The sequence below is a fragment of the Bemisia tabaci genome, chromosome 2 (assembly GCF_918797505.1).
Source record: "Bemisia tabaci chromosome 2, PGI_BMITA_v3".
Taxonomy (NCBI): Eukaryota; Metazoa; Arthropoda; class Insecta; order Hemiptera; family Aleyrodidae; genus Bemisia; species Bemisia tabaci.
This window is the reverse complement of record NC_092794.1, coordinates 57,822,104-57,838,514: the sequence shown is the minus strand read 5'-3', so window position 1 is coordinate 57,838,514 and position 16,411 is coordinate 57,822,104. Positions and strand designations below refer to the sequence as shown.

The 16,411-nt window shown below is 35.0% G+C and overlaps 2 protein-coding genes across 15 annotated transcripts in view; one reads left to right on the top strand and one right to left on the bottom strand.

The window, feature by feature from the left end:
- RhoGAP19D (Rho GTPase activating protein at 19D) overlaps positions 1–5,953 on the top strand; it is a 185,527-nt gene extending 179,574 nt beyond the window's left edge. For all 12 annotated transcript variants that reach the window (XM_019040851.2, XM_072295927.1, XM_019040852.2 and 9 more), the window contains one exon: positions 573–5,953. In XM_019040851.2, the coding sequence (XP_018896396.2) occupies positions 573–1,406 (834 nt within the window). In that variant the 3' untranslated portion in view covers positions 1,407–5,953. The remainder of the gene's footprint in view (positions 1–572) is intronic.
- A 973-nt stretch (positions 5,954–6,926) lies between these two features.
- LOC109030083 (uncharacterized) overlaps positions 6,927–16,411 on the bottom strand; it is a 199,920-nt gene continuing 190,435 nt past the window's right edge. For all 3 annotated transcript variants that reach the window (XM_072295929.1, XM_072295928.1, XM_019040862.2), the window contains 6 exons: positions 15,588–15,797; positions 14,445–14,583; positions 13,344–13,470; positions 12,762–12,810; positions 11,828–12,007; positions 6,927–11,108 (listed from right to left, as the gene is read on the bottom strand). In XM_072295929.1, coding sequence (XP_072152030.1) covers positions 9,614–11,108; positions 11,828–12,007; positions 12,762–12,810; positions 13,344–13,470; positions 14,445–14,583; positions 15,588–15,797 — 2,200 coding nt within the window. In that variant the 3' untranslated portion in view covers positions 6,927–9,613. The remainder of the gene's footprint in view (positions 11,109–11,827; positions 12,008–12,761; positions 12,811–13,343; positions 13,471–14,444; positions 14,584–15,587; positions 15,798–16,411) is intronic.

The window sequence follows — 16,411 nt, the reverse complement described above, 5'->3', positions numbered from 1 at the left end:
ATTTCCCGGAAGAGGCATTAGTATCAAAATGTTACAACAGAGCTGTAGAATAACTCCAGCATAGGCTCATAAGACCTAAGGCTCACAAGTCGCTGTCTATGCTGCAAAATTCAAATGTCATGACATCACAAAAATCTGGTAAATTAGGCCTTAAAACTCCACTGGCCTCACTTTAACTTAAGACCGGAGTTGAAAAGTGCAGCTCATTATTGTAAGTTCAGAAATTTTTTCAAATTTTTGTAGATTGAATTAAGTTCAGGAACTTTGTCGAATTTTTGTAGTTTTAGTTAGTTTTTCTTCATCTCATAAATCAAGATCAATTATTAGTTTTACAGTTTGTCATTCACCTATTTGAATTTTACCTTTCTGTCCGAAAAAGCCCATTAACTCTTCACTTTTTTAAGTATTTTTAAGTAATTAGTAATTTTAAGTATATTTTAGTAAATTTTAGTTTTAAGAATAGTTTCTGAAGAATCTTGAAGTCTTTGAAGTTTTTCTTTGTGGATTTTTGTTTAATCTTCTGTACTGATATTTTTGAATGACTATTAAAATTAGATGTGTATCTGTTACAGGTATCAAAAAGTGAGAAAGATGTCAAATTAGACAACAAAGAAAACTGTGATAAAATTTTAGAGCACAAAAGATTGACAAAAGTGAACTCATTCGAGAAGAATAACGAAATCAAAGCAAGCAACAAAGCGATTGAAGATAACAAAGTCTTGAGTGATGCTCTGAAGAAAGAATTGACAGATTGTCCCAGCAGCGACAAAAAAGCTCAAAAGTTTCAATCCCTGAATAATGAGCTTTTGAATTTATTACAGGAAAAGACCTGTGTTAAACTTCGCCGTTCTGAAAGTTTGAACAAGCGCTCAGAAAAAGTTGACAACACTAGTCTAAAACTTCGTCGCTCCGAGTCTCTGAACAAGTATGACAAGTGTAAAAACATTGAGAACAGAATTTCAAAACTAGAGTTTCTCTCAAAAAATTGTGAAAATAAAGCCAACAACTTCAAAAGGTCCGACTCGTTAACAAAAACGGAAAAGACAGAATCAAACTTGATGAAGAGGAGGCAACAAGAGCTCTCTAAAAATCGGTGGTCGCGGGAAAAAGAGAACACAACAAAACTGAAAAGGAAAAACGGTATCTCGTCGAACAGGTCTATCAAACGGCGGCATACGGTGGGCGGAACAAAAGACTTTGACAAAATCAACTGGCTGGACAACAAGCAGAAAGAGGCGATAGAAAATAACGAAGAGTTGAAGAAAGAAAGGCGAACAAGCTCGCCTGATCTTAGTTCCTCACGTTTAACAAGTGTTTTAGTGGAAGTTATTCTAAGACCTCGCAGTCTTGCTGAATCTAATTTGGCATCACGACTCTTTAATTTACCGTTAGAGTCCCATGTATGAGCTGCTAAATTTTTGTCTTGCTCCGATGAAAGCTTGAAGAGCTTTTTTTTATTGTGGCTTACCAATCTCTTGTGATAATTTAGGTAGTCTTAACAAATTCTAAATTTATGTTGCATAAAATATAAGCTATTTCAGTGAACTGAGCGTGTAACTCACTTCATCTGTGTAGGATTAAGGTGGGGTGTGTATGTACGAAAGCTACAACTTCTTTGAGTCAATATAAATCAGTTTTGCACTCTTTTTAGTTGAGACCAGGTTTTTTTCTCAAATTTATGGATTCAAAGGAAGCAAAGATCGACAGCATAAAAGTTTGTTGTCTGCATATCCAAAGATAAAAATGTAATTACCGCAATGTCTTGATGTGTATTATTACTGTGGAGTTTATATTGACTTCTCTTGTGCTTGTGATTTTGGGTCATCCAACCTCAAAATTTATTAGGATTCTTTCAAGAAGAGCATTCAGTTCTGCAAACCCTTATAGTGTGGAAATAATTTGAGTAAAGCTTACGAATCATTTTGAATTAAAACAAATCTTCTTTGGATTCAAATAGTTCTCGGATTCGCCATCAAAGGAGTGAGGAGTATGGAATTTTGTAAGCTGTTATTTTCAGAAGCTATAAATAGTATCCTGGTGATTTTGCTATTGATTAGTGAAGTATCAATGAATCAATTCCTATCCGCCCTGCTGTTTTGAGACATTTTCACGAAAGGTTCTAATTACTTTTGAAAAACTTCAACTTGTGAGTTCCGAAACTCCAAGTAGAAAGTGGAAGAGCAGATGACAAAAATGTCGCATTGAGTTGTTTTGTATATAAGTGTGTTGGTTGTACCTGATTAGTTGGTTTTTTATAAAATTTTTGTTTTAGTATCAGAACTCCAATTTTTAATTTATTCTACTGATATGATTTTTTTTGAACAGCCACTCCCTTGTCTGCTGTCTTTTCCACATTGTATAAATGCGTTTGTGTATGTGTGTGTCTGGGAGTGATCATCCTTGCTAAAAACATTCTCTGCCTTTGCATAATACTGGATTAGGCAAGTTTCAAACATTGTCTAAACCCTTTACTTAGGCCTTATCTCCACGGGACGTTTCATGGGATTTGTCCCTGGGAAAAATCTCACTTGCGAAGTTGGGAAAAAATTGAGTTAGTCAATACTAATCACAGTAACCAACTAAGAGTCCTTGTAGAGCCCCAGGAACGACTCAAAAAGAAGAAGAAGAAGAAATTTTATTGTGGTGTTTAACGGGGAAAAAGCTCTGAAGTTTTGTTCCTGCGATTTAAACTCTGGGAAAAATCCCAAGAAACGTCCCGTGGTGACAAAGCTTAACTGTTTGCCTTATCCTGGAGGGTATAATTCCATCTTGAAAATAACACTTGCGGTGAAGTTCGAAAAATTTGATCCTTTTAAAATTCATGGATTGTCTACATTAGGAGTTTGGAAGAACCCTGTATTTTCTCGAAACACTGGTTTAAAGGGTTTCAGACTGTAGAAAAGTAATCTGTTGAAAAGAGGCAAAATTAACTTGTGGAGCTTTTATTTTGAAGATTTTTATGTGATGCTGAAAAGCAGGACTCGGAACATGCTATTTTTTGGGTTATCTGTATTTTAGCTAAAAATTAATTTAAAGTTACTCTAATTCTTATCTTCAAGCTCAACTTTACTGGATCATCACACCCTGTACTCCTTTTTTGATGCAATCACAATTGGACCATCCAAAATTTTTTGTTATTACAATAAAATTGTTCTAACATAATTTCATATGTGACCGGATCGGTGATCGAGAACCTATCCTCTGGAAGAAAATATTCTCCGACTTGTGCTAAAACTTAAGCCATGTCTTATAACTAAGAATATTTATTTTAGGAGCTCATATATCTTTCTCAATTTTTGAGCGTTCAGGGTCAAACTTGGCCCAAATTTTCCAAATTATCTTCTTCCATGTGTCTGAGAAAAGTTCTGGAAAATTTTCTCCAGGAAGATGGTGTCCTTTTTCACAGATTCGATCACATATAACCTATTTATGTTTGGCCTTCTCAGTTCTTCTGTCTGTTTAGTCTTTTTTGTATTAAAGCCCCTCTTGTTTGTTAGTCGTATGACATTCGCCAATTGGGATCAGTACACCGTCCTGTCAAACTTTCCCCTGTAATTATTTTTTTTGCATGTCTCCGCTCGAACTAATTGGAGTTGCCATTTTGTTCCTTTCTGGCCCCTGAGAGGGCAGTCATTTTTGGTAATAATGGGGGCTCGTATCATTCATTCATTCATTCTTATGTTTGACAAATTCATCCCTTGCTGACCGTGAAAATTTCATCCATCCATGATATTCTTTTCCATCGTTTATTACTGCCTTACACTCCTGAGTTATTTCTGTAATCTTTCTCATCGACCATATTGAGAAACTTTGCTTGACCCTCTTTCTGGAGATAACTTGTTCTCCTGGAAATTGGAGAGCAAGTAAAAGTTGTAGAGGCACCCCTTGACTCGATTTCTCAAATAATGTAAAAGATTAATCAATGTGGTAGGTTTGTCATATTTTTTTACATTGAGAAACTACAAATCTTGTATCTTACTTATGATCTGCCAAAATTTCTACTCCTTTATTTTTTTACAAAATTAATGCTCAACATTTTTGTAAAAGCATTTTGGGGAGCATTTGAAAGGTCAAAAGAAAATCACACTAAACATTCTCCAAGAATGCTGAACTTTCTTCCTCAGAAAAAAGTAAAATGTCAAATAAAATCTGCAATGCTCTAAATCTGGGTACTTGGTTTTGCAGGTTTAAGCTCGACAAATTTTTTTCATCACAACATAGTCTTGAGTGAATGTGCCTCTGATTGGAAACCTCATTAAGCATTCGACTTTTCACAAATGCATTCCATAGCTTGTTTTTTCCCACTTGTATTGTTTTATCCTCATCTTAGTTTTTTTAAAAAAAAAAAAAAACAAAAAAAAACAGATGATTATTATCAATCCCAGATAGTGAAAGCAGAATTCGTCAATATCTGATAGAGCTAAATTTTTTGCTTCAGTGAATAGTGACAAGTCTTAAATAATCAACTTGATGAAGAATACAACTATCATGAACTTTTTTGATCTGTGAATTTTTACAACTGAGAAGTAACTAACTCTTTTCTTTCAACTAAGTTGTTTTTTATTATCAACATGCACTTTGATAAAGTTACCTCAAAATCCTGATAAAATCCTACCTTTCCTTGCCTGTCCCATTCAAATCGTACAAAAAAAGTTTTTCTCAAAAATTTAGACTCAGATTTTAGATGATTTTAAGTACCCAATTAAAAAAATTTGAAACATTTTGTAATAACTTTTCAAGTGTAAATTGTACCTGCCTGTTAACTCCAATTTTTTTTCATTTTAATATCAGTTTTTATGTAAGATTTTGTATAATTCTCATGGATTTTGCAATGTTTGCATTTTAAATAATTGATGGATAGCACCCTGCTTAATTTTTCGGCCGTTTGTGAGGAGAAATTTGTTCTGTATATTATAAAGAAGTCTGTAAGTTACTTGCATTTTGAGTGTATTTATGTAATTATTTTGATCATCTCATGTTCCATGTCTTTTTATGTTCTGTGAACATGTTCTAAAGAATCACCTTTCATTGAAAATGTTTATTGAACGGACAAAAATAATTTTTTTTTTTTTTTGCCATTTTCTCCTTTACTTGAGGAATGCTTGTCCCTCGTTTCCTCGTGAAACTATTTTTTTATGACATTTTTAGGACTAGTTACCATGAAAGCATGTACAGTCAACATTTTTTCCGGGAGAAAGTTAATAATTTTGTTTAATGTGACAGAAAATGAATATGCTCTCTAATAAGAATAATAATCTAAACACGGATGCCCGAAAATAGATACATAATTGTTTTATGAGAAGTCCATTAAATCTGATCATCAATTTTTATGATTGTCCACCTAGTAGGTGTATATTTTTGGAATGCTGTACTAAAAGTTCACTTGATTGTTAATATCTTATGTACGAATGAAGTTACCTTCCTTCACATCTCTGAAAATCTTCCTCTGAAGCAAACTACTCCAACTGCAAAAGAAACTTTGCCTTTGTCGCTCAAATTTGCGTAGGATGAAACGCTCTCTGGTGGTGAGTCCCACAGTCAATTAGTCCTTAAAAGGAGGAGAGAGATGTCAGAGATTTAATCATTTCATCCGATCCCTACAAGGCATTAAATGCATTTAGTCTGAATACTTTTTGATAAAATCTACCCACAATTGATTTTTTTTGTTTTGTTTTCTTTGCACCAGTGCAAACTATGAACAGTTTTCTTCACATTCTAAATTGTGTAAATATCAGGTTTCATCCCACTGTAAATAATTTTACGGATGTAATTAAAAAGATTCTTATTTGTTTTTACCTTTTCACTTGTGCAAAATTTTCGCCCTGAAATATTTCCCATGCAATTTATGATTATTTGTTATGAATATTTTTATGTTGTATTCATCCTACATCACATTTTAAATATATCTTGATTCATTTTTTACATTAAACTCGCATTTCCTTTCCATTTTCTACTTTTTGGGTTCTATTACCGTCTCACTTTACTACTCTTTACCTATTCATACTCATCGGGTTCCATAATTTTGCTGAACACGTTGCCTACAGAATCAGTCAGCAGTGGCTAATCGGTGAATATCTAAATACACATTGATTCCTCCAAAAGTTATGACCTTGTTAATTCAATCTGAATAATTGCTAAAATTCCAAAATATTGTAGGTGGTTGACACAATTTATATTTTCCACAAATAATACTGGATTCATTTTTGTAACAAAAACTCGTGCATAACTCCCTAACCAACTCAAAATAATTGCCTCAGATTGGTAGTGCCAATTTAGATCGAAACAATAGCAAAGCCTGAGGCAGAAAAGTGTCAATATCTGCTTTGAGACGTAGGTCTGAAATGGACAGAGTTTAAGAGAATCGCCCCAAGTTCGAACCCAGGAAAGGATATATGAAGTCTCGTTACTCCATAGGACTCAATGTTATAGATAAGGTTTAACAACTGTTTTCATGCTCAAAATATTTTTTCTCAAACTTCAAAATTTTGACGGAAGAAAGTTTACGACGAGCTGAATTTAGAACTATTCCTAACTCATTTTTTCTAAAACGCTACTTGGAGCGTTCCTGTCGAACTTCGACAAAAAGTCCATTTGAGACGTAGGATAGAAATCAGATTTTAATATTTATGCATTCTTGGAGTAATTCTGAATGTGCTGTAAAAAGTTAATTTTACCAACGTAACAGAAAAACCTTTATAGACTGTTAAAATACTGAATACCTGCAGGAAGTTAAATAGGGGTTTCAGTCCTTTTGAAATTGCCAACTCCTTAATATCTTCTTTTCGTGAGATTAAGTTACTACTCTTTGACGGGCGATTTTGTTAAAACTTTCTCTACACTGACTAATTGTTGTATCAACCATTGTTCCAAAACAGACAGGTATTGAATGAATTGCAAAAAGGAGGGAAAATGTAACATCTTATAAAGACATTAAGTATTTCCTTGTATTTTGAGCACATGGAATCATGAGATGATAATAATACATGAAAATTTGGAAAAATATGAAAATGCATCAGTTACATGCACGTAAAAATGTTAAACTTCAACACAAGCGTGAGTACACACATATACACACATAAATAAAATACATATTTTACCCGAATGAATTGATAAATTTTTTCAGTTTTATTTTTTTTACAGAAAATTAATTACAATTCAATTGATAAAACACTTCAAAATTCATGACTAGTTTTAGCATTACAAATTACCATACAGGTAAAGAAAAAAAAAACACAGGAATACACAGTAAAATTAGTCACTAACATACATTTTATGTTCAGGGAGTCGAAGACATAGATTTAATTGTTAACTTAGATGATTCAAGAACACTTTTCCTCCAGATTCGAGTTCCAGAAATGAAAAGCAATCATAAAAAATGAAGGCACAGTCTAAACTAGTTAAGTATAATTTCAGTTTTAGGTGAAATTTACATACAAGTATTAATGGCTCACAAACATCTTGACTTTGACTGGATGTTGGTGAGAATGCAAGTCATTAGTCCGTAAATCGAAAAGATATATTGAATTAAGGATTCCTCACAAAAGAAAAACACGACCTTAACAGTCCATTTAGAGATTTGAGCAAGAGAGTAGGCACTTGCCATCTCTCTTAGATTGGAGATGGATCAGATGGTGGTTTTGAAAATGCCAAGTGTAGATGTTAAAAGAATGAAGGTGAGAAAAAAGAAAAATGGCACACAATTGGAGGGTGATGGTGATAGTAATCATTACTGATTCTGCTGCTAGTAACACTTTCTGTCTTACAGATAAAACATCGTAGGGACATGCAAACATTTTGAAATGATTGATTTTTATTATTGATGGGTCAGTTTTGAGAGAAACAGTAAATACATATTATTTATTGATATTGCAGGATGGGAAGTTTTGCAGATTAGAAAGAAATCCGGCACCAGCTAGATCTCATTAACTTTTTAAATGGTGTTCTTTGTGTTCTTATGGGCTTCAAACATTGTACTCACGAGAAAATCAGGGCTAGATGTGAATTTTTGGGTATTTTTACAACCAGAAAAGATTATTAGATTGGTGATCGAAGAGAACTCTCTTTTTCTTGCAACCAAGGAGGTAAGACAGATCCACACCCTTTCATTCTTGTGTTTCACGGAGAAAAAGAACCAACATTCTCTCAAATGATAACAGCAAGCAACTCATTGTTAAGCCAATGGGGTAGCAGAGCAAAATCGACTTAGAAAAACAGGAGTAGAAATATTGAAAAATTCACCTCTTAGCCCCGCATTTCTCAGAGTAGGCTGATAGAGGTAAAATTTTTCAAGCTTATCATGCTCGAGAGGTAGTGAAGAAAATCATATCAAATGACATGAGAGGATTCAGGGCCAAATCCATTTAAAATCCATGCAATTTCCTTTACTTTGCATTTAATCTTAAAAGTCTGCAAATTTTGAAGGAAACTGTCAATGAATTTTCAGAGAAATGAATTTTTATTTTTTATCAAAAGAAATTAAGATGCGTTTGAATGCCTTTGCAGAGATTTTCTGTACTCGAAGACGTACCAGATTCTTTTTTCATTTTGTTAGAGAGGTAAATTATAACCCATTTTGGCAAGTCTCAAAACTGTTTCTAGCAATTCTTGAATTCTCACATATTATAAACTCAGTTTACCACAGCTACTCTTCAAAATCTAGTATAATGGGATCTGATTTCACAGGATGAAAAGCGTTTCTTCATGCATAAGACATTTCAGTGAGTTTCTGAACTGGAGTGTAAATTTGAGCTTAAAACATGAGGAGGGATCTTAAAATTACCTTCCACATGATGTTCGAGGTATTAGAGACATTCAGTGAATACATACTTATTTTAGACAAAGGCACAGTCACTAATAAAATCAGAATGTTCCGATTCATTTCTACTTCATAACCCAAATCGCAAGGGAAACAGTATTGCTCAAGTTAATCCTTGGCAAAAATCAACCTAAGGATCACAACTAAAGTGCGGTTTAAGGAGTTGTATGGAGGGGCAGAGAACAGAGACTCATAGTGCTGCAGCGTGTATTAAAAAATATAAGGAATTACTTTGCAAAAAAAAAACTGAGAAAAATACTTTGTAATAAACTTAACTTGAATAAACTTTGTAGCTTATGGAGAGGATGAGGGGGAGGGGAAGACTGCAGAAAAAACGCCTCCAGTGGTACGATTCACAGCCAAAGAAGTATAAAATAAATAAATTTGAAATAGAATGAAAATAGTTGCGGTTTTCCATAATGGGCTATACATTATCATCGGTGATAATCGGGTGGCGTTAGGGGTCCACAAATGAGATGATAGATTCTAATGTCATTGTGCAGAGCTCTAAGTACTTAGTCGATTTTATAACAACTATCAAAACAATTTCATCACAGGAAAGGATTGTTTTCGTAAAAACAAGTAGAAAAAATAAATAGAATAAAAAATAATAACAATATAAGCAGTTGCCGGAAAATTTTAGAGTACAAGATCAATAAAACACTACAATCATTTATGTAGTTGTAAGTGTGGCAGGAGTATTGCCTCAACTTGACCAGCGAGAGATTTCCGAAAATAAATAAAGGTTAATCAGCCTTCGATTATATAAATACCATTTAGGTACTTTATTTTACTTCTCTAATATTTTTCTAATAAAAAATGATTTTGGCCATTTTTTGCTAATTCTGTGCGCACTCCGTTTTGAATTTGAAGTCGTCTGATTCTTGACTGGACTGACTCACATTTGACTTCACTACATCTTGAGTACTTGCTGCCACTGATTGCTTTAATTTCTCGAATGATAACAACATTGCCGTTTCGTTCTCGCATTAACTCTAGACCGATGCATTTTCTAGAATTAGAATTATTTTTAGCATCATTATTAAAGAACGTTAATTTTCGGTGCGGTTGAAAACTGAGTTCTCTGAGATTTTCTGTTGATTTGGACATAGTTGCAAAACGAGAAAGCGCTCGCTCAAAAGAACCAGAGCACTCACGGGGCCAAACCCTTCCTCCTCCCTGACTATGAACAGCCTCCCATACGTTACAACAAGATGCATAGCGATTCTGATTCAAAGATTTGCCATAGACCCCAAGATCTATTGAGTCATCCAAAGATATGATACTAGAACGATCACTGGATGAATCAATTGACATTTCACTGACCGTATCACTACTTGAATCACTTATTGATGAGTTATCATTAGAGCTCAAAGAGCCATGGAGTGACAATGGAGGGCTCGGCGCATCTGAGCATTCATCAAGGATATAAACTCTGCGAAATTTAAAGGAAGCTTCGGAATCAGAATCACTATCAAAATCATTGTAGATGTTGAAGTTGGAGCCAATTTTTGAAAGGAACCCATTATCGAATTTGTAACCGAAAATGGGTACCCCTGAGACTGGCATAGACTGCATACTGGAGGCTGTTCTTGGAAGACGATAGTTATGGCTATCACAGCGAGTGTTCATTTTCATAAAGACGCTATTATCATTTGTGCTACTTTGTTTGGGTTTATTGACTGAGATACAGGTTTTAGTTTCTAAGTCACTATAATTTCCATCCTTTTTACTCCTGTCTGGACTGGCTTTACTTTTTATTTTGGTAATATCGTCATTATCACATTCTAGCCGCCGGACCAGGTGGTCCATATTTTTCATAAAGAGCCGGCGCCTTTCATTACTAATTCCTTGAGTGTTGGGTTTATCACAATTTGAGCTCTTTTCCATATTTTCTCCATCACTAGATTTACTGTTACCATTAATTTCATTAACTACACTAGACGACAATGTTGTCTTGTGTTCATCTGTTTCTGACTGTTTATCATTATCAAGGTTGACTTTTGAGGAAGGAGCATCCGTGACAGACCCATTGATCTCATTGATATTCAAACCTAATTTTGGATTCTGAGTCTTATCGAGACAATTCTCCGTACTGACACTTAGACTTGATGAAGTGCAATTAAAACTTCTACAACTATTGCCACTACTGTTACTACTATTTGTTAAACTATTTCTAATAATACTTCTTTTTGCTGGGATGGCAGTTTTTGGTTGAAACGAATCGGATTGAGATGACAGATACTCCACGAACCATTTGTGTTGAAGACATTCCTTTGCAGTCAAACGATTACTGAAACACACATGAAGACCATTATCAAAAACCTTCATCAAAAACGCTCTTGCAAAAGTAGTCATTTTTTAGAGACTTCAGAAGTAAATTTCAAAAAAAGTTAAATTTTACTTGAAAAAGTAACGAAAAAGTTCCCTAAAATGCATACTTAAACAGTTTTTTACTGTGTTTTAAAACTTGCCTTTTAAAGGCTTTCAATAACTACTAGGACGGAGGAAATTTGAGAACGTGTGATGTGGTTGGTCTCATTCTGGTTAAAACAGTCCATTTATGAAATTTGAAGAGTACCAAAAGCAGGTTATTTTAATAATCTACATTCTTCACATTTCTGAACATCAGCAAGTACAATATGCAGTCCCATATATGTTGGAGGACAAACTATTCCTAAAATGATATTCATGAAAAATACGCAGGATAGATTCATTAAATAATACTCGTGAACTTGCTCTGCAGAGGAGAGGAATTGATTTAAAATATTAAAATATTTATTTCATTTTGAAGAGACTGCAGACCCTAAGTCAAGAACCACTATATGCACCTCAGGTAACATGATAGAATTGCTGATTTTTCAAAAGAGAGCAAACGAGGGTGGGGTTTTTCACATTATTCTTAAACGAATCTCTCAAAACGCCATGACAGGAAAGGAAAAAAAATGGCCACTAAACAAAAATGGCCACTAAACAAAAATGAACAAAAAGAGAGCAGAGCAGTATAATTACCTAGGATTTTTAACCATTAATTTTCGCATTAGATCTTTTGCGCAGTCGGATATGTCCTCAAACAAATCATCTGGAAAATCAAGTTTTGACTGAGCGATGTTGCAAAATGTTTCCTGCTTTGTATCTCCACCAAAAGGAGAGCAGCCAGTCAGCAACACGTACATCAGGACGCCAACAGACCTACAAAAAAATAAGGAAATAGGTAAAAAAAAAAGTTATCTATAAGGATTGATCAATTGATGAATGCAGAAAGCCTTTGAAGAAAGAGTTGCAAGAAGAAAATAAAAAAAAATGATTAATTATTTCTTTTTCCAAAGAAGTATTGCTTGAGGATAGGCACATTTGATTTACCTAAATTCAAAACTGCTCTTGAAAATAAACAAAATATGTAGCTGTGGAGAGTGTCTATCTGATCCATACCAACAGTTCCATACTCATAATTTAGGACACACTTTTCTTCTTTCTTCCTTACTTAAACTCAACGAAGATCTCAAATCTGAAGAATTTGACCTTCTTTTGTTTTGTTCAAAAATATTTTCAAACGTGTTAGAAGTTTTCAAAATGCATCAGTCAAGAGCTTTGATACTTGGCTTGGAGTTTGGAGTCATTTTTCCAACGATTTGGCGCCTCCAAAAAGGTAAATTGTAATGCTACATTTGTTGCTTTATGAACAAATTTTTGTCTTTGAATATATCAGCCTTTGTGCATTCAACCTGAACAATAAATTGGTAACTTACTTGCGCCATATCTAAATATTCTGTCATAGGAAAGTATAGTGATTTTAGAATTCGTATAGACTTTTCTCCAATTCCTGCATTTTGCTTCTTTTTTAGAGTTTATGTGTTTTTGCATTCACTACTTACTTAAATAGTTTTTAAAACATTTACCTATGCTACTTTAATTTATTTTTAAGAGAGACAAAATAAATACGTACCACATATCTGTTGCTAAACTGATTGGTTCATAGTTCAGAACTTCAGGAGCTGGAAACAGAGAACAGAGATGTGAACCATACAATCGAAACAACATTATCGACTAAAAATGCAAATACTTAAAAAAGTATCTTGATCAACCTAGGGTGCCAACATTTACTTACAATAGAATATATCATTAGGATGAAAGGCCAGGCTACAGAACAGTAAATTTCTAGTTTCATCCCAAAATAAGTTCTCAACTCTAAGCTTGAAATTTTGTTTCATTACTGTCCTATTGATAAAAATTTTAATTTTAGAAAATATTATTATTATTTTAGACAAAGGCACAGTCATTAATGACATCAGAATATTCCGATTCATTTCTACTTCAGAATCCAACTCGCTAGGGAAACAGTATTGCTCAAGTTAATAAAAAAAAAAAAAAAAAAAAAAAAAAAAAAAAAAAAAAAAAAAAAAAAAAAAAAAATCTATTTTCAATAATTATTGTTTTACCTTTATACAGAGGAATTGCAATATTACAGGAAAATATTTGTCTCTCTTTATTCTCTTTTCAAAAAATAAATAAAATGAAATTAACTTACCAACATAATCAGGGGTTCCTAAAATTTCTCGGACGTTAGCACCATGTCCGACGTACCTTGATATTCCAAAATCACAAAGTTTAGTATCACAGTCTGGATATTCTCCTGTTAAAACTAGATTCTGGGGCTAAAGGAAAAAAACAAAAGTAAAAAGGGTTAGTATTAGCACATAGCAATTTTTCACGGGAAACTTTCAATGATTACGATTTATTATCCTCTTGATGGGAAGTTTTGACATTCTCTTTCCGAAACTTTTCAGACGAACTCGAGAATGTACAAACAGTTAAAAACCCTTTCGATTTGGATTCACTTAAGTTTCGTAAACCTATCTCTGTGTGGACAAGGCCTTACATTCATAAGAAATGAACGAAAAAATTATAAAAGAACAAGCATAAATGTGGATTAATGATTTTAACTTCCGCTGCCGCGCCTCGCAGACCGCACTGCGTTTGACGCAATGCGTGAAGTATTCACGCAGTCTTGTAGGCGCTATGCGTCTCGCGCTGATCGCACTGTGTTGGCCGCAATGCGTGAGGTATTCATGCATTCTTGTAGGCGCTATCCGTTTCATGCTGTCCGCAATGACCGCACTGTGTTTGATGCAATGCGTGAAGTATTCGTGCAGTCTTGTAGGCGCTAATATATGTTACATGCCGATCGCCGCGCCGAGGGCTTCTCCTTTTCATCTCAAGTCCTCGTCATCATTTCTCTCTGGGTAAGTCGCGCCGTTCCAGGCCAAATTGCGTGTTTGGTTTCTCTCTTAACTCGACTAATTAAAGGTGCTGTCTCTTGTATCACTGAAAGACGACAAAAGTAGAAATTACCATACTCTCAGAAAATTAGAGATTTTGTCGCCTTTTCTCGTTCGTAATTTTTTTTTCTAAATCCAAATTTTTTTTTTTACACCTACATTTAAAAAAAATTGCAAAATTTGCCGCCCCCTATGGATTTGCCGCCATGGGCCGCGGCCCATGTGGCCACCCCCTTAATCCGGCCCTGCTCCCTCCAATTTGTGACCATTTGAGTAATTTTTGTTCTATTCATTGTTTATATTCATGTTAAGGGAAATTTTACGAGAGAAATCGGAATAAGCGTACACACCTTAATGTCTAGATGAGCCACGTTTAGTGAGTGGAGGTAAATGAGAGCCTCGAGGACTTGTTTTATGATTCTAGCAGCGTGCGGCTCTGTTGGAACTTCATCGTGGTCCAACAACGTTTGCAACTCGCCACCATGAGCCCTGAAAAAGTTGTTGAAAATATGAAATGATTAAAATGATACAATTATTAATAAACAATAAGTCAGTGCGATATTGGTTTTCTCTTGGGTTGGCTGGACACGTCACAAGATCAGCAGTTTATCAACCGTAAAACTACCTAATGAAAAGGTAGCTAGAAAAAATTATGACCATAGTTACAAATTTGGTTTATGCCATCGGTTTAAATGGTATCTACATATAAGATGTGATTTTGCAAACCTGAAACACGCCTTTCAGGGTTGCCACAGAATTTTGGACACTTAAATTCCCTGAAAGCTCCCTGACACATTTTGGTGAAATTTTCTGACAGTTGAAAAAATGGCAGGTTTTTAAAAAGACATAGTTAAAAATAGTTTTCAGGCAAAATTTGTCGTTCGAAACGTCAAACCCACTCACAAGAGCAAATGAAGGTGATTCGACGATTTTTTCCTGACATTTTCGTCATTTTCCCTGATATTTCCCGGTATTCCTTGACTGTGACAACCCGGTTTGTGCAATGAGGACTTAAACCTCTTCTGACAGCGTGGAGGTCAGGCCGCCACCTCCCCCCCCCCCCCCCCCCAAAAAAAAAAAAAAAATTGCTTTAATTTTTGCTTGTTGAAAATTAACCCAAAGCAACTAAAAACATGGACATTTTGAACTACGTACACTGGAAAAAAAAAAAACACATTGGATCTAGAGTCCAGACTCTTGAAAACATTGACAAGAAAAAAAAATACTCTTGATTCAATCGGATTTAAGCTTAAATCAAGAACCAAGCCTCTTAATTTGAGGGGATTTCCTTTTGATTTAAGCTGAAATATGATTGAATCAAGAGTCATTTTCCTTGTCAATGTTTTCAAGAGTCTGGACTCTAGATCCAATGTGTTTTTTTTTCCAGTGTTGAAAATTAACTCAAATCAACTAAAAACATGGAAATTTTGAACTACGTACAGGCACATTTCGCCTGACTCGGCGACATTATGAGAGGGATTGTGAGGACTTACAATTCGAGAAGGAGTATCATATCCTGGGAAGACTCGAAGACCTGGTGGAGCTTGACGATGCGGGTGCAGTTGCGGCAGGAATCGAGGACGGCCACCTCGTGGAGGATCTCGTGGCGCAAGTCGGCGGATCTCCGCTTCCGAAGGTACTTGGCCGCGTACACCGCGCCCGTTCGCCGCTCCCGACAGCGACGCACCGTCGCATACTTCCCTCTGAAACACACACAAAACACACAAATTAATCGACCATCGCCAACAATAATAAGGAAATCCCTCACTTTTTCTTCGACCGCGCCGCGTACCTGAAGCGCTTTCGGGTACGGAAGGTATGGATGCGGTGGACATGAATGAATGAATGGACATGAAAAATGGAAACTTGAATCGATCGACATAGATCGATCGGAAAGTTGAAAAGTGAACCGATCGACTTGCTTCGATCAACAACCGTGAGTGGATCCACAAACCCGTGAATCTACCGATAGATCTGTGAATCGATTGACAGATCCGTGGCTCGGTCGACAAACCTCCTTCTATCTTGCCGCTACTTTGTCGTGCCTCACGGAAAAAATGTAATTGCTGATTTAACAATTGAATTGCTAAAAAAAAAGTGACTGCAATGTTTCAATGTAGATTTTACAACCAGAAAATGCTACTTTAACCACCCCCGTGATTAAATTAGCTCACAATAGTGGTTAAAGTAACATTTTCTGGTTGTAAAATCTACACCGAAACATTGCAGTCACTTTTTTTGGCAATTGAATTGTGAAAACAGCAATTCAATTTTTTCCGTGTAATAGAATTGACGAAATGACATCAGGAACTCAAGA